General features: G+C 45.3%; 1 protein-coding gene across 1 annotated transcript in view; it reads left to right on the top strand.

The window, feature by feature from the left end:
- kif26ba (kinesin family member 26Ba) overlaps window positions 1–26,070 on the top strand; it is a 177,587-nt gene that overhangs the window by 90,957 nt on the left and 60,560 nt on the right. The window contains 3 exon segments of the mRNA XM_042325505.1: window positions 24,556–24,605; window positions 24,608–24,718; window positions 24,721–24,737. Coding sequence (XP_042181439.1) covers window positions 24,556–24,605; window positions 24,608–24,718; window positions 24,721–24,737 — 178 coding nt within the window.

Genomic DNA, 26,070 nt, shown 5'->3' with positions numbered 1-26,070 from the left:
ACACACACAAACACAGCTCGCCTTCGACACATTCGGCAATCTGCCGCTTCACTTGCAATACCAGAACACACACAGCAGACATCATGTCCACACACCACCGTTACTACTATAGCTGGAGGCATTTTTTTGGGGGTAGGCAGTGCCTTCCCTTCTATTTGTTTAGAATTGAATCGATTTAACACACATGTTCTATTTCCAGCTCCATGTGGTGCTGAAGGACATTAACCCTATAACCTCTAACCCAGCCTTACAGTATATAAGCTAGTGTTGTCACATTGCTGTCCTCCCTTCTTATGATGATCAGTGACCTCAGAGACAGACATTCTACCAATCTCTTTCTCTCTCTCTCTCTGTCCCCTCTCTCTTTCTCTTTCATTCTGCCGCACATCGATTGACTTAATTCAATCATTCAATCAACATTTCCCTCAACTTCTCCCTCAGAGCTGAGAGCTGAAGATATTTTCTCTCTTTTTATCTTTCATTCTCTCTCCGTCTTTAACTCTTTCCTTCTCTCTCTCTCTCTCTCTCTCTCTCTCTCTGCTTCTCTCTCCTTCCCTCTCCCTCTGCCGCTCTCTTTCTTTCACTCTCTCACACACTCTCCTCCCACCCTCTCAATGTCCTGTTTTAACTCCATTTCTCTCTCTCTCTGCTTCTCTCCTTCCTCTCTCTCTCTCTCTCTCTCTCTGCTTCTCTCTCCTTCTCTCTCCTTCTCTCTCTCTCTCTCTCTCTCTCTCTTTCTTCTCTCTCTCTCTCTCTCTCTCTCTCTCTCTCTCTCTCTCTCTCTCTCTCAATTCAATTCAAGGGGCATTATTGGCATGGGAAACGTGTTAACATTGCCAAAGCAAGTGAGGTAGATAATATACAAAAGTGAAATAATAATACAAATTAACAGTACTCTCTCTCTCTCTCTCATTCTTTTTGGGGCTCTGAACTTTGCTTTCCTGACTGAAATGATCAGTATAACCTATAAGACGTAATCAAAAGTAATCAGAACTTCTCAATTGAATCCAAAATGATAAAAGCGAATCAAAATAGAGTGATGCTAGGAGACAGTGTGGCGCTGCGAACTGGTCTTCTGCTCTCTGATGCTAATTCAAATGTATTTTGTTTGGGTGCTGATGCGCAAACATGCACACACAAACACCCACACATGCTCACACACACAGTTTTTGTCTGTTTAGGCACTAGTGCTATAATTGCTTAATGAACTATTAGCTGGTAATTAGTGGAGGGGAGAGGCTGGTTATTTGAGGCCAGTAGCCACCTCCTAAGTCCGGAGTGACAGAATGAGAGGTTGCAGAGATTCTGACCCAGGTGATTGCAACAGTGCTGGGCATATTCGGCCAGATAAACCCCCTTCACCCTCGAAAGCACCGGAGCGGAGAGAGGGTTTGAACCAAGACTCTTCCTAGAGCTGGCTGCCCGGCCAAACTGAGCAATCGGGGAGAAGGGTCTTGGTCAGGGAGGTGAACACGAACCTGATGATCACTTTGAGAGAGCTTCCGAGTTCCTCTGTGGAGATGGGAGAAACTTCCAGAAGGAAAACCATCTCTGCAGCACTCCAATAATCAAGCCTTTATAGTAGAGTGGCCAGACGGAAGCCACTCCTCAGTAAAAGGCACATTACTGCCCCCTTAGAGTTTGCCAAAAGGCACCTAAGGACTCTCAGACCATGAGAAACAAGATTCTCTGGTCTGATGAAACTAAGATTGAACTCTTTGGCCTGAATGCCAAGCGTCAAGTCTGGGGGAAACCTGATACAATCCCTATGGTGAAGCATGGGTGGTGGCAGCATCATGCTGTGGGGCAGGGACTGGGAGACTAGTCAGGATCGAGGGAAAGATGAACAGAGAAAATTACAGATAGATCCTTGATGAAAACCTGCTCCAGAGTGCTCAGGACCTCAGACTGGGGCGAAGGTTTACCTTCCTACAGGACAACGACTCTAAGCACACAGCCAAGACAATGCAGGAGTGGCTTTAGGACAAGTCTCTGAATGTCCTTGAGTGGCCCAGCCATAGCCCGAACTTGAACCTGATCAAACATCTCTGGAGACCTGAAAATGACTGTGCAGCAATGCTCCCCATTCAACCTGACAAAGCTTGTAGCGTCATACTCAAGAAGACTCAAGTCTGTAATCGCTGCCAAAGGTGCTTCAACAAAGTACTGAAGAAAGGGTCATGAATACTTATGTAAATGTGATATTTCTTTTTAATTTTTTTAATACATTTTCAAAAATGTCTAAAAAACAGTTTTTGCTTTGTCATTATGGGATATTTGTGTAGATTGATGAGGGGGAAATAACAATTTAATAAATTTTAGAACAAGGCTGTAGTGCAACAAAATGTGAAAAAAGTAATGAGTTCTGAATACTTTCCGAATGCACTGTATGGATCTGTGCCATTTACTTTTAACTGGACTGTGTTTACAGCATGAGCGGTCATGAGTAGAGATCAAAGCCAGAGCTGCATGTAGCCACATGTGCACATTATGTTCATATCCTTTGCTAGTTAATGAGTTACAAGCCCAGATATAGATCATTTGTAGTCAACAATAGCGGAGTGATAGCTTCCTAACAAAACATGTACATTTCTAGATATCTTTGAAAAGCGAGTGATATAGAGTAAAGTGTTGTATTTTGAGACAGGCTTGAATAAGCTAAGTAGCCAATAGGCAGAGGGTTGCATAATTGGTCTGATTCGCTATAATAATGGTATGGGAATAATAATTAACTTTATTTTGTAAAGTGGTTTCTTACATCAAAACAACACAACATTTTCAGTCGCCTCCTTGACTGAAGGACAAGTGGATAAACAGGTTCATGTCAAGCCCTGCATGTTTTTTTCAAAAGTCTCATGGAATGTAGGTCTACAATGAACACCACACATTGGCTGCTACTGTAGGCTGAATGATAGAATGTCTATTTCCATGTAAAAATATTATGGGATTAATTTTCTCCATAGTTGTTTATGGTAGGCCACTCTGGTAGGCCTACATTACGATCAAATAGCCACAGTAGCCTACTTGGCCACTGTTAAAACTGTAACTTAAAGCGGGTACAGCCTTTAGTGTCCACAGTAAACGAATGCTGGAAGTTGCACAGAAATACACATTGTTGAAGTTTGTGCTCAGCAGACCTGAAACTCAGTGCTGAATCTTTTTTGAGGGAACATTGCCGATGAGTGTCCGAACTGTGTGCGAACTACTTGAACAGACAGTACGGTAACTTCAACACCTCGCACAAAGACCAATAGTGATGCAGCCAATCTCTCCTCAACTTTGACCCAGGAGAGATTGACATGCATGATACTGACATTCGCCCTCCGTGTACATCTAAGTGCAATACGGGCTGCTCTTTACCTATGTCCCTCTTTGCCACACATGACCACACAACTGGGCAGTAGTCCAGGTGCGACAACACTAGGGCCTGTAGGACCTGCCTAGTCGACTGAGATGTCATGACCTCTTCCCATTTTAGCAACCATTGAGTCTATATGACAGGGTTACACCCAACAGTTTCCTCAACTTGCTCAATCACACTATTTTTCAATAATAGTTCTAGAGTTGAGCCAGTAATTTGTCCCAAAAGCTATACTTTTAGTTATTGAGATATTTAGCACTAGCCTACGGCTAGTTACCCATTCTAAATCTGACTGAAGCTCTCGCTTAAGGGTGTCATTTATTTATTTTATTGTCGTAGGAGACGTATATACTGTTGAGTCGTCAGCGTACATAGACACACAGGCTTTATTCAATGTCAGTGGAAGGTCATTCGTGAAAACAGAAAACCATATGTTCTCAGTAGAGCTGCTCTCTCCTCTCCGGTGCTTTCGAGGCTGAGGGGGGTTTATCTGGCCGAATATGCCCAGCACCCCCCCCCCCCGTGGGTTGGCTCTCATCCTGTCACTCCGGTCTTAGGAGGTGGCTGCTGGCCTCAAATAACCAGCCTCTCTCCTCCACTAATTACCAGCTAATAGTTCATTAAGCAATTATAGCACCAGTGCCTAAACAGACAAAAACTGTGTGTGTGAGCATGTGTGGGTGTTTGTGTGTGCATGTTTACGCATCAGCACCCAAACAAAATACATTTGAATTAGCATCAGAGAGCAGAAGACCAGTTCGCAGCGCCACACTGTCTCCTAGCATCACTCTATTTTGATTCGCTTTTATCATTTTGGATTCAATTCAGAAGTTCTGATTACGTCTTATAGGTTATACTGATCATTTAGTCAGGAAAACAAGGTTCAGAGCCCCAGAGAGAGAGAGAGAGAGAGAGAGAATATCTTCAGCTCCGAGGGAGAAGTTGAGGGAAATGTTGATTGAATGATTGAATTAAGTCAATCGATGTGCGGCAGAATGAAAGAGAAAGAGAGAGGGGACAGAGAGAGAGAGAGAAAGAGATTGGTAGAATGTCTGTCTCTGAGGTCACTGATCATCATAAGAAGGGAGGACAGCAATGTGACAACACTAGCTTATATACTGTAAGGCTGGGTTAGAGGTTATAGGGTTAATGTCCTTCAGCACCACATGGAGCTGGAAATAGAACATGTGTGTTAAATCGATTCAATTCTAAACAAATAGAAGGAAAGGAAGGCACTGCCTACCCCCCAAAAATGCCCCCAGCTATAGTAGTAACGGTAGTGTGTGGACATGATGTCTGCTGTGTGTGTTCTGGTATTGCAAGTGAAGCGGCAGATTGCCGAATGTGTCGAAGGCGAGCTGTGTTTGTGTGTGTGTGTGTTGAGTGCGCGCAGCTTTGTGTGCGTGCCAGCGTGTGTGTATGTGTGAGGCACGCGCCTGTCTGAGCATTTGCTAGGGAGGGGAGCTGGGCTGTTCCAGGTGGTTTCCATGGGGACAGGTTGAGTGAGGGATGGAGGCCTGCCTCTTTCTTGCTCTCCGTCATTCAGTAATCTCGAGGGAAGGTTCTACCGTTCTCTGAGCATGGTAGAGACACATGGAGAGAGACAGGTAGATTAGATGCTCTTCTCCGCCCCTCCCCTCTCCTGTGCTCTCGTCATCCTTTCCTCTCTTCTCGTCTCTCCTCTGCTCTTGTTTTCTCTCTGCTTTTCTTTCTGTGTGTGTGTTATCCAACCGAGCAAAGGCCTAGGCATTATTAACTCATGTGAGATTGATTTCCTGAACTACCACCATGACATTGAATGTTTTTACTAAAATCCAGGGGAGCTTTTTTTCTGTCTTTTCTTCTCTCTGGGAAGTGATCTTAATGAGATCAGACTGCTGGATTCATCTCTTCTCCCTGGTCTCCAACCAGAACGCTGCTGCCAAGTTCTCTCTCCTGTTCCTTCTCTCTCTTCCTTCTATTCGCCTGCATTCCCTCCGCTTAAACTGGCCAGCCTGTATGGCCCCGAGTCAGAAGCACACAAGCACACACACACACACACACGCACGCCTGCACACACACCCTCTGAAGGCAGTGGCGATCAGTGCCGTTTAAGATGAGGGAGGAAAATCATTTTTTTTGAGCATGGCCTTATTTCTATTACAGCATATTGGATGACTGTCATTCATATTCCATTCACCCAGCTCAATGTAACATCGATATGTTTAGGCTACTACATGATATTAAAATGTTCCCTGTACCCATCATGAGGTTGCTACAACCTAGCCTATGAATGAAAGTTTACAATGTAGGTACACAGGTCGAGAGAAATTTGAGTAATCAAGATGTGCCACATTCAATACCGCCTTGCACACTCTTGCCTGCATCTAGCTGATTTAGGGTGTAATCATTAGTCCAACAGTTACAAACAAAAGTTTCTATTGGACAAATTCAGGTATGTTTAGCTACATTTTGTTGCATTTGCTTCCTTTTAAGAAAGTTTCTCAACAGAATCGGTGGAATGAATACACCCCTGATCACACGTAAACACAGTTCACTTTCATAGCAGCCACAATTAATCATTGTAGCTATAATTCTTTCTCGCATCCATGCGCTCTTCTCCTCTCACCTTTTCCCTTCACTTTTGGACTTCAGTGCACAACACATCAGCTGTCTGTGACCAGGCGAAAAAAAACTTTTCAAGCCTAAACCTTCATATCATAACTGCTAACTGCTACACACAGCCTGCTCTACATCGTTATCATCAGTATTAGCTAACTTTATAGTAAACATAGCTACATGTACTAGAACTAACATGTTAGTAAACTCGCTACAATCATGCAGTACAGTGTACAGTCAGCAAGCACTTTAACGGCCTTGGTGGCAATAAATTAATTAAACCAAAAGTTTACCTTGACTTGGAAAAGTTGTAGTGTTGGATAGCCAGCTAGTTAACATAGCATCCCTCTTTGTTTGAGCCAGGTGTCCGAGTAGGTTAAACTAGCTTGCTGCATTCGCTAGCTAAGGGAAAGTAAAAATAAAAAAATACAACAAATATAGCTAGCTCTCTCTCTCCCGCTCTCTCTTGCTTCTCCTACAAACTATTCAACTATTGTCTTTCTCTTTTTTTGAGTTAACCATTCACCACATTTTATGCACTGCATTTTCCGATCCTTCACTTCAGATATTGCTGAAGGAAGGAGAGAGGGAGGGTAGGAGAGAGAGCTGCTAGTGAGGGATGAGAGAAGGTGTGGAGGGATGGGAAGAGTGTTTTATTCAAAGGAGCAGCCAGTGACACCCTTTTTGACGGGGCTCCATGGGGTGATTGGGTCAGGGGGACAGAGGCTGTAGCGAGGCTGGGACAGGAGGCCGTCTGATCGGAAACTTTCTGAACATACATCCCCTGGAGGACATGAAACTACTGGAAAGATTTTAAAAAAGAGACAGAGGGGAGGGTAAAGAGAAAGGGGGGTTCAATGAAAGAGAGAGCAGAGGGAAAGAGGGAAGGAGACAAGGACTAAAGCCCGGTTCAGATACAATAGGCGGCAGACATAAGGAGAGACGAGACAAAACTAGCCAGTTTTCAAATTTTGTGTTGTCACAGCTGACTAAAGACGGGGCATTCAGATTAAGAAGACGAGACGGGCAGTTGAGACCGTTTCCACGGCAATGGAGCCTCTTTACAATGACGTAATACAACTTTGATATAAAGTTGCCACTCATTGTAGCAAGCTGGTGTATCAAACGAGTATCTTGAAATGCATGCATCAGGAAGAGTGAACACTTAAGGACTTAATATCAGCAAGTTAAGCTAGCTAACTGCAGCAAAATACCTAGCTAGCTAGCTGCTGGACTAAACACAAACCATCAGCACACTGTTCTCCGATTTGCAAATGGGATCCGTCTCGTCGCAAGTCTTTAGCTAAGATTTTACATGTTGAATCTTGGAAACTTCAGCAACCAATATGAGACATTCGCAAACTAGACCGTTCAGATCAAGCAAACTTTGTTCTAAAACTGCAATTGGGCTTTAGGTCAGTATTAGGTCAGTATTATGCACTGAACACCGTTCTCTTTTAGTGGACATGCTTCCGTAAAGGCACAGGTAGAATGCTGTGCTTAGCTTGAGCTTTTTGTTGTTCTAAGAATTGATGTTACTGTTGTTTTGTTCATGTTATCACATAGCACCAAGAGAGTGAGGGAGAGACACAGGTATACGCACACATGTACACACACAGACTCACACACACACACACTCACACACACACAGACTCACACACACACACACACACACACACACACACACACACACACACACACACACACACACACACACACACACACACACACACACACACACACACACACACACACACACACACACACACACACACACCTGCGAAAGGTTGTGAATAATGCAGCAGCATCTGTTAACAGTGCCAGAGGTTATACTGTGTGGGCTAACGGTAGCTAACACTACCTCATTCGGTTTATATCAACAAGCTCTCACAGTCTCACTTCAGAATCCGACATTTCTACTAAACTAAAATGTGGAATTGTTTTAAGATGGTCATACTAAGGATCATTTAGCTATTTGATTTAGAGTTTTAGGACCCCTTTAGGTATAAAGCAATATATACAACAATTATTTGATGAAACATTGTTGAATTTGGCCCATTGAAATGCATTGAATAACAGATTCATGGAAAAACAGATTGTCCAAAAATTTATCAAAAGGAAGTTTGTTTTAAAGTGTCTGTCCTTTGTCCGAGTGATACAAGAGAAATCAGTGTCATTTTTTTTAAAACGTACCCCTCTTTAACCCCCTTTTGGGCGCTAAACTACTTCCATAGACACTGAGTATACAAAACATTTAGAACACCTGCTCTTTCCACGACCAGGTGAACCCAGGTGAAAGCTGTGATCCCTTATTGATGTCACTTGTTAAATCCACTTCAATCAGTGTAGGTGAGGCGACGGGGTAGCCCTTTCCTGCAGTCTAAGACCAAAAGCAGCTATTTGGCCTCATGGGTGGAATATTATTTCTTATTTATTTATTGTTAGAAGCGCCAAATTTTCGCTTTCATGTCAAACATTTTTGCTATATTTTAGTCTTCTGAAAACTATAATCCTTTATTGATGTCACTTGTTAAATCTACAAGTTGTACAAGTTAAAGAAGGATTTTTAAGCCTTGAGACAATTGAGACATGGATTGTGTATTCAGAGGGTGCATGGGCAAGACAAAACATTTGAACATTGAACGGGGTCTAGTAGTAGGTGCCAGGCGCACCGGTTTGTGCCAAGAACTGCAACGCTGCCGGGCTTTTCACTCTCAACAGTTCCCTGTGTGTATCAAGAATGGTCCACCACCCAATGGACATCCAGCCAACTTGACCCAACTGTGGGAAGCATTGGAGTCAACATTGGCCAGCAAACCTTGAGAAGACCGATGTTGGGGATGTCTCATGGTCTGACAAACACCACTGCAGCTCGACTACCTTCCACCGCAGATGCAGAAGGCCGCCATTGGTGGATGTGGTGGATTGAGACACAGCCCATACAGATATCTCTAGTTTAAACAGACGGATTTTGATGGGGATGTTTTTATTATGCTGATTAGATTACCGTGGGGGCACAGATATTGACTCTGGGGGGTTAATGTAAGCTTGCGGGATCAGGTGGTTTTGCAAGGCTAGGTTTCAGGTGGCTTTGCGAGGCAAGGTTTGTCTCCCACTACACTCATCCTATAATCTCTCCCTTCGCTAAATCTTTCTCCCTCCTGTCCCCTGATTCTGCCTCTTCGACCCTACTCTCCTCCCTTTCCACCTCCTATAACTCACACTGTCCCCTTTCCTCCCTCCCGCTCCATGGCTGAGTGACTCATTGTGAGCTTACAGAACAGGGCTGCTGGCAGCTGAGTGAAAATGTAGGAAAACTAAACTTCTGGAAGACCTTCCTCTATTCACACCCTCCTCTCTACCTTCTCTTCCTCTGTATCCACTGCTAAAGCCACTTTCTATCTCTCGAAATTTGAAGCTTCTGCCTCCAACCCTAGGGAACTCTTTTCTACCTATTTTCCATCATGAATTCTCCACCCCCTCGCTCCCCCCTCTCTGCAGACGACTTTGTCAACCACTTTGAAAAGAAGGTGGACGACATCTGCTCCTCGTTAACTCTCACACTCCTCGTTAACTCTCACACACTCACACTGAACTACCCTACGCCTTGACCTCTTTCTCTCCTCCCTCTCCAGATTAAATCCTGCTACTAGTGACATCTGGCCTCCCGACAACCTGCCCGCTTGACAAATCCCTTCCTCCATTCCTCGGACCGTCGCTGGAGACCTCCTTCCATTCCTCACTTCCGTCATCAACTCATCCCTTATCACTGACTTCAAAATGTCCAGAGTCGCTCCACTCTGACGTCAAAGATTATAGATTGTTATCCCTTCATTCTTGTCTTTCCAAAACACATAGGGTCTCAGACCGAGATCTCTCTCAGAACGATCTTCTTGACCCTAACCTGTCAGGCTTCAAGATTGGTCACTCAACCGAGACTGCTCTTCTCTGTGTCACGGAGGCTCTCCACTCTGCCAAAGCTGACTCTATCTCCTCTGTTCTCATCCTCCTAGATCTATCGTTTGCCTTGGACACCGTGAACCATCAGATCCTCCTCTCCACCCTCTCAGGGCTGGGCATCTCAGGCTCTGCATACTCTTGGATTGCATCCTATCTGGCAGGCCGCTCCTACCAGGTGACGTGGAGAGGATCTGTGTCTGCATCACATACTCTCGCTTGCTTCGATGTCCCCCAGACCCTCTCTTCTTCTCTCTATACACCAAGTCACTAGGCTCCGTCATATCCTCACATGGTCTCTCCTATAACTGTTATACAGATGGCACTCAACTATTTCTCTCCTTACCCCCGTCTAACACCCAGGTGGCGACACTCATCTCTGCATGCCTGGCAGATATCTCAACTTGGAGGTGGGCCCACCACCTCAAGCTCAACCTTGACAAGCCAGAGCTGCTCTTCCTTCACTCCAAGGCCTCTCCATCATGGTGTGCAAAGAACCTTGGCGTGACCCTGGACAACACCATGTTGTTTTCTGCAGGCATCAAAGCAGTAACTGGCTCCTGCAGGTTCATGCTCTACAACATCTGTAGAGTACAACCCTACCTCACACAGGAAGCAGTGCAGGTCCTAATCCAGACACTTGTCATCTCCCATCTGGACTACTACTAGGTGTTGGCTGGGCTCCCCGCTTGTGCCATCAAACCCCTGCAACTTAACGCTGCAGGCTGCCTGGTGTTCAACCTTCCCAAGTTCCCCCATGTCTGCTCATCTACACACTCCACTGGCTTCCTGTCGAAGCTTGCATCCACTACAAGACCATGGTATTTGCCTATGGAGCAGCAAGAGGAACTTACAGCATTAGCAATGTCTACACTGTATTTCTGATCAATTTGATGTTATTTTAATGGTCAACAAAATGTGCTTTTCTTTTCGAAAACAAGGAAATTTATAAGTGACCCCAAACTTTTGAATGGTAGTGTATATAGGACAGCAAGGATACAATTAGCTTCAGTGCACACAGAGTAATGTGACAGAGAGGTGTGTGTGCGTTTGTTTGTGTGTGTGTGTGTGTGTGCGTTTGTGTGTGTGTGCACTTTCAGAAAACTTTTCAGGCTGTCAGACACTGCCAGATCATTAAGGAGGTTTGGTCAGTGAGAGGAAGGGAGGGATGGAAAGGAAGGAGGGAGTGAGAGAAGAAGAAGTCTCTCACTCGTTAATGAGTGTCACCATAATTATCTCACTTTGCACTTCACACAACTTCCCTGGATCTCTGTCAACTCTTCAGGGACTAACACACACACAGACTTGCTCCCCCCAAAAAGTATAATTTTAATTACCGTGGCAACTGTCCTGAATGAACCCTGAAACAGACTAAACATTCCAACACCCGCCTCTCGTGGTGCGGTTTGATGACCACATGTAACCTGCACTCTCACACACAGGCACACGCACACACACCTACCTACACACACATATCGTCCTCTCCTCCCTTGCAGATAAAATAACATCATACCTTCATTATAATAACTGAGACAACATTCACACACTCTTACACATACCTACACACACGTGTGAAAATAGCAAAGAAAATAGCAAAGAGACTCACATTATAAAAGACCGTCTATGACAGCTCTGTCACTTCAGTGCTGTTGGACTTTCTACTCTGCTCTCTGAAATGACTGTGTCGGTAGCACACTCGAGGCACTGTGAGAGAGAGGAGAGATGGAGGGAGAGAGCGAGAGAGGGAGGTGAGAGAGGGTGAGAGACAGAGCAGCCTAATTGTCTCGTCTACTTCGAGAAGTGTCGTTGTCTTCGTCTCCTCTTCATCATCATACAGGCATCTCTCTGAAGTCACACTAACACAGCAGACCGTCGGTATCTTTGAGTTTGTGTGTGTGTGTGTGTGTGTGTGAGTGTGCGTGTGCGCGCGCGCGCTCTCAGACTCAGGCTATGTGACTGGTGGTGATTGAGTAAGCCTTAATGAAATAATCCACCCAAAACCACTCATTCCTTTAATTTACAGTGTTAAGCATTTGACACGTACCAACACATGGGTGTGATCATTCTACAGCGGTACAGTGATTAGAATGCGTATTTGGAACGTCCAGCTTCGATTGACACAACAGTCAACGCTTGAGCTGGCCACACTTTTGCACAAACACAGTCCTTACAAAGTAATGTCCTGAATGTGACCAGTTTATTTTTGGATGCAATGTTCAGACATTCACAGAAGTAGCTACAGCATAACACAATCATCCAAGCCGAAAAATGTAGGCTAGTGTTAACTGAGGAAAGATTGACATAACACAAGCGGTCATATTTAGCTAACTCTCGGCTGACAGAAACCATAATATGAATTAGCTAATAGCAATTATTATTTACAATTCATCACATGATGGGTGAGCTCACCATTGATCGACGATAATCAGACGATGGGTAGTTTGTGCGTGTCACGACTTCTTCCGAAGTCGGTCCCTCTCCTTGTTCAGGCGGTGTTCAGCGGTCGGACCTCACGGACCTTCTAGCCATCGCTGATTCATTTTTCATTTTCCATTGGTTTTGTCTTGTCGTCTTTCACACCTGGTTCCAATCCCATCAATGACATGTTGTGTATTTAACCCTCTGTTTCCCCTCATGTTTTGTCGGAGATTATTTTATTGTATGTTTGTGCAAGTGATGTGTCGGTGTGTGACGGGTTTTGTACCCACTTATGTTATTTTTTTGTATATTTTGGTTTTTGGAGTTTTATGAGCACTTATTAAACAACTCCGTTTATACCAAGTTTGTTCTCCTGCACCTGACTTCCCTGCCACCGACCCTAACCCATTACAGTGCGCGCCGCCATGTTAGTGTTTTTACGTCCACCAACGATAACAAGAGGAGACAAGATGAGTTTTGTCTGTTTGCAGTGTGCATGTTGAACGGGGTGTTGTCTACTATCATTCACTTCCCTTCATTCACTTCCAGAAGTTTACTTTTGTTATAACATCGATGGTCTGGCAGACGTTTGCGTGACACCCAGAATGTATTGTATAATGTCAACAAACATGACACCAAACATAGCTGGCAAATAGCTTAGCTCATCATAATCAGTACAAACTTCCAAAGAGTATTTTACACACATCATACGTGTCCATTACAATCTATGCAAGAATCAGAATGCATAATTTGTCACCAGTACTTGAGTGAATAAAACTGTAAATACATTATGCTCCATACAAACATAAATACATACATACGGTAGAAACAACAACATGATATACAGAAAATAAGGCATTTACTTTGATAGGAACGCACACATGTCCAAAGTTATTATTTGGATGGAAAACAATAATGAAGGCAATGCGAGCACCAGCCAGAAAATGTGCCAGGGGGAAAAAGTTTGTGCAAGACTGCGCAAATGTCTTCATACTTGATCTCCGGAAACACTGGGGAAGTGCTTGCGCTCTTGTCAAAAAGAGAAGTTTGTCCGGCTCAGTAAAGCCTCAAACATAAATTGTCCGCAACATTGAAATGGACTACTTTTATGTGAATTAAAGAAGAGACGGAAACACACCTCAATTCAAATTGTTGTTAGAAAATACATGGAAATCGTGGAAATCTGTTGTAGCTCAAGTCGCCTATATAACCCACAATGCAAAGCTCTCTCTATGGGCTTGCTTGCTAATACCAAAGTCAACATCAGAATGTGAAGTAGCTATAAAATTAGCTGTAAAGCTGTAAGCTGTAAATTGCCTAAACAAACTGCACTATCAATATAGGAGTCTACAATCTCAACATGTTCAACCTGCAGATTGTGTGCCTTGCAGAGTGGAGTCTGATGTTTGCACCATGCAAAACACCCTGGACTGAAGAGGCAGAAAAATAGGAGAAATATCTTCAATTACAGATTCATTGATTCAAAAGAAGAGAAACTCCCGCGTTATGATATTGGCCAGTATTGAAATCTGACATGTACAGTTGAAGTCGGAAGTTTACATACACTAGGTTGGAGTCATTAAAACTCATTTTTCAACCACTCCACAAATTTCTTGTTAACAAACTATAGTTTTGGCAAGTCGGTTAGGACATCTACTTTGTACATGACACGAGTAATTTTTCCAACAATTGTTTACATACAGATTATTTCACTTATAATTCACTGTATCACAATTCCAGTGGGTTAGAAGTTTACATACACTAAGTTGACTGTGCCTTTAAACAGCTTGGAAATTCCAGAAAATGATGTCATGGCTTTAGAAGCTTCTGGTAGGCTAATTGACATCATTTGAGTCAATTTGAGGTGTACCTGTGGATGTATTTCAAGGCCTACTTTCAAACTCAGTGCCTCTTTGCTTGACATCATGGGAAAATCTAAAGAAATCAGCCAAGACCTCAGAAAGAAAATTGTAGACCTCCACAAGTCTTGTTCATCCTTGGGAGTAATTTCCAAATGCCTGAAGGTTCCAAATCCATCTGTACAAACAATAATACGCAAGTATAAAAACCATGGGACCACGCAGCTGTCATACCGCTCAGGAAGGAGACGCGTTCTGTCTCCTAGAGATTAATGCACTTTGGTGCGAAAAGTGCAAATGAATCCTAGAACAACAGCAAAGGACCTTGTGAAGATGCTGGAGGAAACAGGTACAAAAGTATCTATATCCACAGTAAAACGAGTACTATATCGACATAACCTGAAAGGTCGCTCAGCAAGGAAGAAGCCACTGCTCCAAAACCGCCATAAAAAAAGCCAGACTACGGTTTGCAACTGCACATGGGGACAAAGATCGTACATTTTGGAGAAATATCCTCTGGACTGATGAAACAAAAATATAACTGTTTGGCCATAATGACCATCGTTATGTTTGGAGGATAAAGGGGGATGCTTGCAAGCCGAAGAACACCGTCCCAACCGTGAAACACTGGGGTGGCAGCATCATGTTGTGGGGGTGCTTTGCTGCAGGAGGGGCTGGTGCACTTCACAAAATAGATGGCTTCATGAGGTAGGAAAAATATGTGGATATATTGAAGCAACATCTCAAGACATCAGTCAGGAAGTTAAAGCTTGGTCGCAAATGGGTCTTCCAAATGGACAATGACCCCAAGCATACTTCCAAAGTTGTGGCAAAATGGCTTAAGGACAACAGAGTCATGGTATTGGAGTGGCCATCCCAAAGCCCTGACCTCAATCCAATAGAAAATGTGTGGGCAGAACTGAAAAAGCGTGTGTGAGCAAGGAGGCCTACAAACCTGACTCAGTTACACCAGCTCTGTCAGGAGGAATGGGCCAAAATTCACTCAACTTATTGTGGGAAGCTTGTGGAAGGCTACCCGAAATGTTGGAAGTTAAACAATTTAAAGGCAATGCTACCAAATACTAATTGAGTGCATGTAAACTTCTGACCCACTGGGAATGTGATGAAAGAATTAAAAGCTAATTATCTCTAGTATTATTCTAACATTTCACATTCTTAAAATAAAGTGGTGATCCTAACTGACCTGATGGGGAATTTTTACTTTGATGTTGTGAAAAACTGAGTTTAAATGTATTTGGCTAAGGTGTATGTAAACGTCTGACTTCAACTGTATATACAGTGCAATTGGAAAGTATTCAGACCCCTTGACTTTTTCCACATTTTGTTATGTTAAAGCCTTATTATACAATTGATTAAATACATTTTTTCCTCAATCTACACACACTACCCCATAATGACAAAGCAAAAACAGGTTTTAAAAATTCTTGCAAATGTATTATGTATTAAACAGATCCCTTATTTACCTAAGTGTTCAGACCCTTTGCAATGAGACTCGTAATTGAGCTCGGGCGCATCCTGTTTCCATTGATCATCCTTGATGTTTCTACAACTGGATTGGAGTCCACCAAAATAAATCTGTAGCATTAACGGTTCCCTAGAACACAGTGGCCTCCATCATTTTTAAATGGAAAGAAGTTTGAAACCACCAAGACTCTTCCAAGAGCTGGCTGCCTGGCCAAACCAAGCAATCTGGGGAGAAGGGCATTGTTCAGGGAGGTAACCAAGAACCCAGTGGTCGCTCTGAATCAGCTCCAGAGTTCCTCTGTGGAGATGGGAGAACCTTCCAAAAGGACAACCATCTCTACAGCACTCCACCAATCATGCTGCAGAGATGGTTAAAAGTATTCAGACCCCTTTATTTTTTCCACATTTTAAGATTCAGCCTTGTTCAAAAATGTATTTAAAATGGTTATTTCCCCTCATCAATCTACACTCAATACCCCATAATAACAAAGCAAAAACAGGTTTTTAGAAATGTTAACAACAAAACCCGAAATACTGACATTTTTGTACTTTGAAGCACATTTTAGCAGGAATTACAGCTTCGAGTCTTCTTGGGTATGATGCTACAAGCTTGTCACACCTGTATATGTGTTTCTACCATTCTTATCTGCAGATCCTCTCAAGCTCTGTCAGGTTGGATGGGGAGTGTTGCTTCACAGCTATTTTCAGGTCTCTCCAGAGATGTTCGATCGGGTTCAAGTCTGGGCTCTGGCTGGGACACTCAAGGACATTCAGAGACTTGCCCCGAAGCCACTCCTGAGTTTAAAAAAACTGAGTTTAAATGTAGTTGGCTGAGGTGTATGTAAACTTCTGACACGTTTTTGTGATCTAAAAGTCATCTACCTGTTACCTTCCAGTGTAGTGAGAGCGACATTATCACAATACTACGTCCTCCCGGCTGTATTTCTACCTGTGAGTACGGCAAGAGCTCAGATACACATGAAAAGTTGATATAACATCGCTTAGAGATCCCGCCCAACAATATGTAACATTCAAAGTGGCTTACTATTTATTTGAACCCCTAGGCCTGATGGGTAAAAACACACACCCAAAAGAGAAAGAAAGAACAATCAGTTGGAGATAAAGAGGTAGAGGGAGAGAGGGAGCCATTTGAGAAATAGAACAGAGAGAGTTGTAGGGTGGGATTTATAAAGGAAGGCGGAGTTGAAAAGAGCACCTTGGGCGATATTGATAGATTGAGTGGATAAGACAGGCTGCCATGAAAATTATTTTTTTCTCTGTAACCATTGGTAACTGGCAACTGTTAATAACCGTGATCATAATCATGTCGGTAACCATTGGTAACTGCAATCATATCCATGTTTGTGGCCGTGTGGGTAACCGTGTCTGTATTTGTCCCTGTCCTGTGTGTTAATGGTGAAGGCGGTGACATCAGGTCCCATAGAGCAGTGGTTCTCAAACTTTTTGACCCGCGACCCCCAAAAAGGAGTGGTTCAATGCTCGCGACCCCTGTGCACGCATATGCACACAGGAACACACACGCACAATCGCTTCAACAAAGTACTGAGGAAATGGTCTGAATACTTAGGTAGTTGTGGTATTTCCGTTTTTTTTTTAAATATAAATTTGAAAACATTTCTAAAATCCTGTTTTTGCTTTGTAAATATGGGTATTATGTGTCACGTTCTTTCAAAATCGAACCCAGAAGCAGACCAGGACAAGGAGAGTAGGAAGAAGGTGAGTATTTATTTACAAGTGAATGTGAATGGGTAGATATATCCAGGTGGCGTAGCGGGCAGCGGTGGTGAGTTGATGGGAGTAAATAGGTGGATCCAATGGGGTAGCGGAATCCTCCGACGACCAGGCAGGAATGGGGTAAATGATCCGGGTGAGTAACTGAAGACAGAACAAACAGAGGTAAGTTTAAGGCAAGCAATACGTAAAAAACAACAAAACAAATTCTATCTAACTTGAGGCTGATACTATGGCACAACATACTGTTCATGGCTAACGATCCGGCAGGGAATGGATGTCAGGTCAGAGCTTTTGAAGGGGTGAGGTGATGATCAGGACAGGTGTGCAGATTACTGATGGGATACAGGTGCGGGTGAACATCAATCTCCCAACAAGCTAATTCGCCCGGCAACCAGACAGGGTGCGTTCCAGGACACCGGAAACACACTCCAGGACAGAAACACAGGCAAACACAGACTCAGGAAGCGGGATTCGTGACAGTACCCCCCCTCCGACAAACGCCACCGGGCGGACTACCTGGAGCGCCAGGGTGGAGGCGGTAGAAGTCACGAAGCAGGTCGTCATCAAGGATCTGACGCCGAGGAATCCAACTCCTCTCCTCTGGACCATATCCTTCCCAATCCACGAGATATTGGAAACCTCGACCCCGCCGTCTGGAATCCATTATGTGGCGCACCGTGTAGGCAGGACCACCTCCGATCATCCGAGGAGGAGGAGGGGGCAACAGAGGACTGAGGAGAACCGGCTTGAGGCAGGAGACATGAAAGGTGGGGTGTACTCGAAGCGTTGCCGGCAATTTGAGTCGGACCACAACAGGGTTAATGATTCTCTCCACCACAAACGGACCAATGAACTTTGGTGACAGTTTCCTCGACTCAGTCCGTAGAGGAAGATCCCGTGTAGCCAACCAAACCTTATCTCCGATGGTATAAGCGGGAGCAGGAATACGGCGACGATTCGCCTGGATCTGATACCGGTCAGAAACTCTAAGGAGGACCTTCCTGGCCCGATGCCAGGTCCGGTGGCAACGACGAATGTGGGCCTGGACAGAAGGAACCGAAAGATCCCTCTCCTGAGAAGGAAACAAGGGAGGTTGGTATCCGTACAGGCATTGGAAGGGGGACATCCCAGTGGCAGATGAAGGAAGGGTATTATGGGCATACTCGACCCAGGGTAATTGAGATGACCAAGAGGTGGGATCAGAGGAGACAAGACAACGCAGCGTGGACTCCATCCTCTGGTTGGCTCTCTCCACCTGACCATTAGATTGTGGGTGAATTCCAGAAGTGAGACTGACTGTAGCTCCAATGGCCAAACAGAAGGATCTCCAGACAGCAGAGGTAAACTGAGGACCACGGTCAGAAACAATGTCACTGGGCAATCCGTGGACCCTGAAAACCTCCCTAACCAGGATCTCGGACGTCTCCGTGGCAGATGGAAGCTTGGAGAGAGGGACAAAATGAGCAAACTTGCTGAATCTGTCCACAATGGTCAGAATGACCGTGTTCCCAACAGAAGGGGGCAATCCCGTGACAAAATCCAGGGCCAGATGCGACCAAGGTCGCCGAGGAATAGGTAGGGGGTGAAGAAGCCCAGAGCTGGGCCGATTGGTACTTTTGTTCTGAGCACAAACAGGACATGCGGCAACAAACCTCCGGGTATCTTCACCCATGGCAGGCCACCAAAATCGTCTGCGCAGTAGCGCCATAGTCCGAGCAAAGCCAGGGTGACAAGCTATCTTGCTGGCGTGGGACCACTGAAGAACAGCAGAACAGACCGACTCAGGCACGAACAACCGACCGGGTGGACCGTTACCGGGGCCGGGCTGCGTCCGAAGGGCCGCCATCACATCCTCCTCAATCCTCCATGTAACGGCTCCCACGACAAGGTTCTGGGGAAGAATCGTCTCAGTCTTGGCCCCACTCTCATCCGTCTTGGAGAACATCCGGGACAAGGCGTCCTCTTTGCCGTTCTTCGACCCAGGTCGGAACGTCAGGGAAAAATTGAAGCGTCCCAAAAACAATGCCCACCTGGCCTGACGGGAGTTGAGACGTTTAGCCGATTGCACGTAAGCCAGATTCTTGTGGTCAGTCCAGACCACAAACGGTTGCTCCGCTCCCTCCAACCAGTGACGCCACTCCTCCAAGGCAAGCTTCACAGCGAGAAGCTCCCGGTTACCCACATCGTAGTTTCTCTCAGCTGGTGAAAGATGACAAGAGTGGAAGGCGCAGGGATGGAGTTTACCGTCAGTGGAGCTACGCTGGGACAGGATGGCGCCCACCCCCACATCAGACGCGTAATACCTCAACAACAAACTGACGGGAAGTGTCAGGTTGAGAGAGAATCGGCGCGTTGGTGAATCGGCTCTTCAAGTTCAGAAATGCTCAGTCTGCCTCAGGAGTCCAACAGAAAATTCTGGTGCAAGACGTCAGAGCAGTTAAAGGGGCGGCCACCCGGCTGTAATCACGGATAAACCTCCGATAGAAGTTTGCAAATCCCAGGAATCTCTGGAGCTGCAATCTCGTACCGGGCCGGGCCCAATCCCGAACCGCCCGAACCTTCTCTTGGTCCATCTTGATCTCACCCCTGGAGATGATGTACCCGAGGAAGGATGTAGTGTGGGCGTGAAAATCACACTTCTCTGCCTTCACAAACAGACGTTTCTCCAATAACCGCTGCAGGACCTGCTTAACATGCTGGATGTGGCTGGAAAGCTCCTTGGAGAAAATCAGGATGTCATCCAGGTAAACGAACACAAACAGACCGATCATATCCCTCAGCACGTCATTCACCAAACCTTGGAACACTGCTGGAGCGTTGGAAAGTCCAAACGGCATCACCTGGTACTCGAAATGTCCCATAGGTGTATTGAATCCAGTCAACCACTCGTCCCCCTCTTTGATCCGAACCAGGTGATACGCATTGCGTAGATCAACCTTCGTAAACACAGTAGCACCCTGTAAAGAATCGAAAGCGGAGCTCATCAAGGGCAAGGGGTACTTGTTCTTGACCGTAATATCATTCAACCCCCGATAATCAATACACGGTCGAAGAGAACCATCCTTCTTACTCACAAAAAAAATCCAGCTCCCAGGGGTGATGACGAATGAGACCTGCAGCAAGAGACTCCTTTATGTAGGTCTCCAGGGCTTCCCGCTCAGGTCGAGAAATACTGTATAACCGTCCCTTGGGAAAGGCAGCTCCAGGGAACAGCTTAATTGTACAATCATAAGGTCGGTGGGGAGGAAGTGACTGAGCTTTCTGCTTACTGAACACCTCACCCAACTCGTGATAAGTTTCAGGAACCAGGGACAAATCAGGAGGAGCAGACTCACTGACCCGACTGGGGACAGCATGAGAACAGGCAGTCCTGAGGCAGTTAGCATGGCACTCAATGCTCCAACTAGTTACCTTACCAGTCACCCAATCGAACGAAGGATTGTGTTCTCTTAGCCAGGGGTATCCAAGAACCAGAGGAACATGGGGGGAAGGCAAAATGAAAAAAGAAATAACCTCTTAATGATTCCCCGACAACAACATCTTAACCGGTTCAGTCCTCATAGTGATCCGTGCCAGAATACTGCCGTTCAGAGTGGTTGCTTCAATGGCTTCCGGTAATTGCTCCTTGGAAAGCCCCAGCTGTTCCACTAAATCGGCATCAATGAAGCTGTCATCGGCACCTGAATCGATGAAAGCGTTAATCGCTAAACTCTGATTCTTATTTATGAGGGTAGCAGGAAAACGAGGTCTGACAGGGCTCTTGAGAGGCTGAAACTGGCTCGCTAACAAACCTCCCAAACTTAACGAGCCGAGCAGTTTAACGGGCGCTGAGGACAAACGGAGATGTAATGTCCCGAGCTACCACAGTAGAGGCAGCTGTTGGTCTCACGTCTACGTTGGCGCTCGTCCTTAGTTAACCCGTGCCGCCCCACTTGCATAGGTTCAGGATCTGGCGGCAGGACTCCTCCACTAATCCCATGTGAAGGAAAATGATCAACCCGTTCTGGTCCACTTCCTGACCCGAATGGTAACCGAGTCTCAGATTGATTAGATGGACCCCACTGCTTCTCCCTCCTTCTCTCTCGGACTCTATTATCTACCCGAATAGCTAAGGTGACCAAGCTGTCTAGATCACTAGGCTCTGGATAGGATATCAGCTCGTCCTTGAGTTGCTCCGACAACCCCTGGTAAAAAGCCGCTTGTAGTGACTCCTCATTCCAACCACTCTCCACAGACAATGTCCTGAACTCGATCATAAAGTCTGCCACACTGCGAGCTCCTTGGCGAAGAGTGAACAAATGTTTAGCTGCGTCCTTACCTCGGACTGGATGGTCATAAAGCTTTCTCATCTCTCCCGTGAACTCCTGGTATGAAGCCATGCAGGTCTCCTGTCATTCCCAAATGGCTGAAGCCCAATCCAGAGCTCTTCCACGCAGCAGTTCAATAACAAAGGCTATCCTAGCCTTGTCAGTGGTGTAAGAATGGGGCTGCAGATCAAACACTAACCCACACTGCATAAGAAAAGAACGGCATCTTCCCAAATCCCCTTCATATTTATCAGGCGTCGGTACCTTGGGTTCACGGAAGGAAACCGCACCAGACACGGCAGGTGAGATGGGTGAAACAGGTGGTGAATGAATCGCCGGCAAACTGAGCTGATCCTGGATTTGTGTCAAGCTAGCAGATAAGTTCTGGATTGAACCCGCTATCTCCTGTAGCGCCGTCTTGTGTTGTCCCAATGTCTTCCCCTGCTGGGTAATGGCATGGCAAACGGAGTCCAGGTCCGCTGGGTTCATCCTTGGCCGGATCGTTCTGTCACGTTCTTTCAAAATCGAACCCAGAAGCAGACCAGGACAAGGAGAGTAGGAAGAAGGTGAGTATTTATTTACAAGTGAATGTGAATGGGTAGATATATCCAGGTGGCGTAGCGGGCAGCGGTGGTGAGTTGATGGGAGTAAATAGGTGGATCCAATGGGGTAGCGGAATCCTCCGACGACCAGGCGGGAATGGGGTAAATGATCCGGGTGAGTAACTGAAGACAGAACAAACGGAGGTAAGTTTAAGGCAAGCAATACGTAAAAAACAACAAAACAAATTCTATCCAACTTGAGGCTGATACTATGGCACAACATACTGTTCATGGCTAACGATCCGGCAGGGAATGGATGTCAGGTCAGAGCTTTTGAAGGGGAGAGGTGATGATCAGGACAGGTGTGCAGATTACTGATGGGATACAGGTGCGGGTGAACATGATCTCCCAACAAGCTAATTCGCCCGGCAACCAGACAGGGTGCGTTCCAGGACACCGGAAACACACTCCAGGACAGAAACACAGGCAAACACAGACTCAGGAAGCGGGATTCGTGACATTATGTGTAGATTGATGAGGTGAACAAACTATTTAATCAATTTTAGAATAAGACTGTAACGTAACAAAATGTGGAAAAAGTCAAGGGATCTGAATACTTCCGAATGCACTGTACATTTGTTTGAAAGCACCACGTTTTGCCCACTAGATACCGTTGTTCCTGCTACTGCCACCGCACCCTTTTATCCATGTTGCTGGTCTCTTCTGTTAATTAAATGGATCACAACATTTTCTTTGCAACTTTGGGTAGAAAATCAATAGCTTTTGCTCATGGTGAAAATAAAATTGTGGTCATCCTCAGAATTCAAGCCGGTCCTCCATGATAGGAATTCAGTTTGTCTCCTCTTAGGCTTAATCTGTGTCCAGGTAACAGCCCCACTGTGTGTGGTTTCTTTTCATTTGTCAAACGGCAGTCGAGCGTCGATCAGCATGTCACCAGAATAAGACCCTCAACATTTATCGGAAAGGAGCATCAAGCTCATCACGGCGCACTTTCGCCACCCTGTGAAGTCCAGTTCATAACGTATTTCATCTTTTATAAACTAGATGGTTTCATCGTATTTCATCTTTTATAAACTGCATGGTTTCATCGTATTTCATCTTTTATAAACTGCATGGTTTCATCGTATTTCATCTTTTATAAACTGATGGTTTCCCGAATCGTAGTTAGAGGACCACACACCTACTGTCTGATGTCATCGCGTGACTCTAAGTTTACTTTGATATGATGACGCGCTTCCACCGCAATTTCTCACATAATTCATTTTACAGACACCAAAAGATCCCACCATGTCGAACAAACAACTGATCTGTTGGCATTTATGAAAACGTCCCGATTCCATCACAGCTGTCAGGATTTTATATGGTATCTCTTTACTCGCATTAAAAACTGTGGAAGGAAACGTGGTTATTGTGATGTCGTCAGATTAACATTAGATGTAGTATAACATCAGCTAGCTAGCTACGATTGAGAGGAGGAGAGCACTGGATTTTAGCTAGCTAACGTTAGCGTTGCTAGGTATTTTTGACCAACTTTTGGGAGTAATGACAACATTATTATCTGTCTGAAGTACATTTCCTACAAAAATGATTTGACAACTTTAGCAATGTCATCACATTTCCTAGCCACGATAGTGTAATTTAGACTAAAAGTAGAAAGGAGAGGAGAGACAGGGAAGAGAAAGGAGCGAGTGGAAAGAGAAGACTGTGAGGACTGTGAAGTCTGTGAGGACAGTGAAATGGTGCTCCCCTCCCAGTTACAGATGTCGCTGCTTAAGTGTGTGTGCGTGTGTTCGTTATTGATGTGGTGAACTGGGCGCGTAATCCAGACCCAATTAGCAACATGAACGAGCAATTAGAACAGGGCACACGGAGCTACCGCAATTGTGGTGGTGTTGGGGAGGAAGCGTCGTCATGGTGGCATGGAACAACTATCTTCACTGTGGTTTTTTTTTCTCCATCGAAGGCGTCAACTTAACCACTCTCTACAGCTGGATTTCTAAGTGGGAACACATTTCTCACAATGCCTTACACATCATGATCACTCTGTGTGCTCTTAGGTCGGGGGGGGTGGAATATTTCCCTCTTCCTTCCCTCTCTTTCTCCATCTCTTACTCTCTGTGGGTCTGTTGCCCTCTCTCTCGTTATCTCCCAACTCACTTCAATCAGCAGTAGATGAACACTGTAACGAGATGTGTTGGATGATTGGTTAACATTGGAATTGACCCCCCCCACCCCTCTTTCTCCTTCTGTAGAGCTGCTCAGAAGTTGAACCTGTCATCGAAGAAGAAGAAGCAGCGCCCCGCGCCCCCAGTGGTGTGTGACCCCCTCTGTTCCCCACCAACTTCAGTGGGACCCTGCAGACCGCCCCCCCCCCCGCCCCACCTTGCCTGTTACGGGCTGCCAGCAAGATCAAAGACACCCCGGACTGGGCAAGGTAGGACTTTATGAGCGCACACGCACTCACACACACGTACAGTACGGTATCCTGAGGAATAGAAAAGGTGACATTACCAGATAAACAAAATGTCACCTTCACTCCTGCTGCCGTGGCCTTTTTCCTACCACACACATACAGACAAACATACACAGACGCACACATTTCCACATTTCCCTGCTGCCTGTAACCTGTGAGAGCAGGCAAGATATTAGACCATACCGCGATGTGTGCCGTCGGATTTGCTGCCCCCCTCCTCCGCTTGGGTTTTGGTACATTCCGGCTCACCTTAATCGAATCAGCCCAGCAGGGATGCTTCCATTCACCTCCAGATTGCAGGGGGGGGATATTTTATATCAGTAAAGGAAATTAAATGATGTGTGTTCTTATCTCTAGAAATACTTAAAAGGAAGTCCCTTGAAAGAAAGATAAAGTGCTGGTTGGTGAACCTCAGGCTGCTAGCAGCTCTACCTGTACTCGCTGAAGAGACCGATGTGAAAGAATGGAGAAATGGAGAGGTCCATCTGTGACTGTGGAAAATGTTGTCTAAAATATTGCACACCATTGGGAGATCATTTTGCAGAACCTCAAGCTAAAATGTGTTGATACCAGCTTGATTTAAGAGGGGTTATTTTGTGGACAAAACAAATGAATGACATTTCATCGTCTTAACATAATATACGATTGATTCCTCCTCGTCCTCCTTGTCCATCGATTAGGTTTATCTCCAATCCGCCCATCTTCTCCTTCACTCCCTCTCCTCCCCTCCTTTGTGGGGCTTCCACGGTCACTTCAATCACCCAGCAAAGTGTTAACCACACAGCCACACAGACGCTCACTAACAGAAACACACACACAGACCGACACACACACAGACAGACACACACACACACAGACACACACACACAGACACGCTCTGGAACGAGCGACAGCCTTGAGAGCAATGACACTAAGAAGCCTAAGCCATTATTAATAGCTGTCTCAGATCAGGCCAAAAACAACACCTCACAGGCTGTGTGTGTGTGTGTGTGTGTGTGTGCGTGCAGAGTATGGGAATTCAATAGCCACTTTGCTACCTTGTTGTGGGTAAAATATTAATAGTGGTGGTATTGGCAGGCCTACGAAAGGCTTAATTGTGACATAGAGGGGTGGACATGAGCCAGGAGAACAACAAGGCAGATTGAAGGAGGGAGGAAAGAGAGACAGATATTTAGAGAGATGGAGGGAGAGAGCGAAAGAGGGTTTGGATGCCTGATTCTGCATTAAGACTGTCAGAGCTTTTGTGTGTGTGTGCTGTCATACTCATTCCTCTCACACTCCTCTCTGTGTGTGT

Source organism: Oncorhynchus tshawytscha, linkage group LG08 (assembly GCF_018296145.1).
Source record: "Oncorhynchus tshawytscha isolate Ot180627B linkage group LG08, Otsh_v2.0, whole genome shotgun sequence".
Taxonomy (NCBI): Eukaryota; Metazoa; Chordata; class Actinopteri; order Salmoniformes; family Salmonidae; genus Oncorhynchus; species Oncorhynchus tshawytscha.
This window is presented reverse-complemented; position numbering and strand designations above follow the sequence as displayed.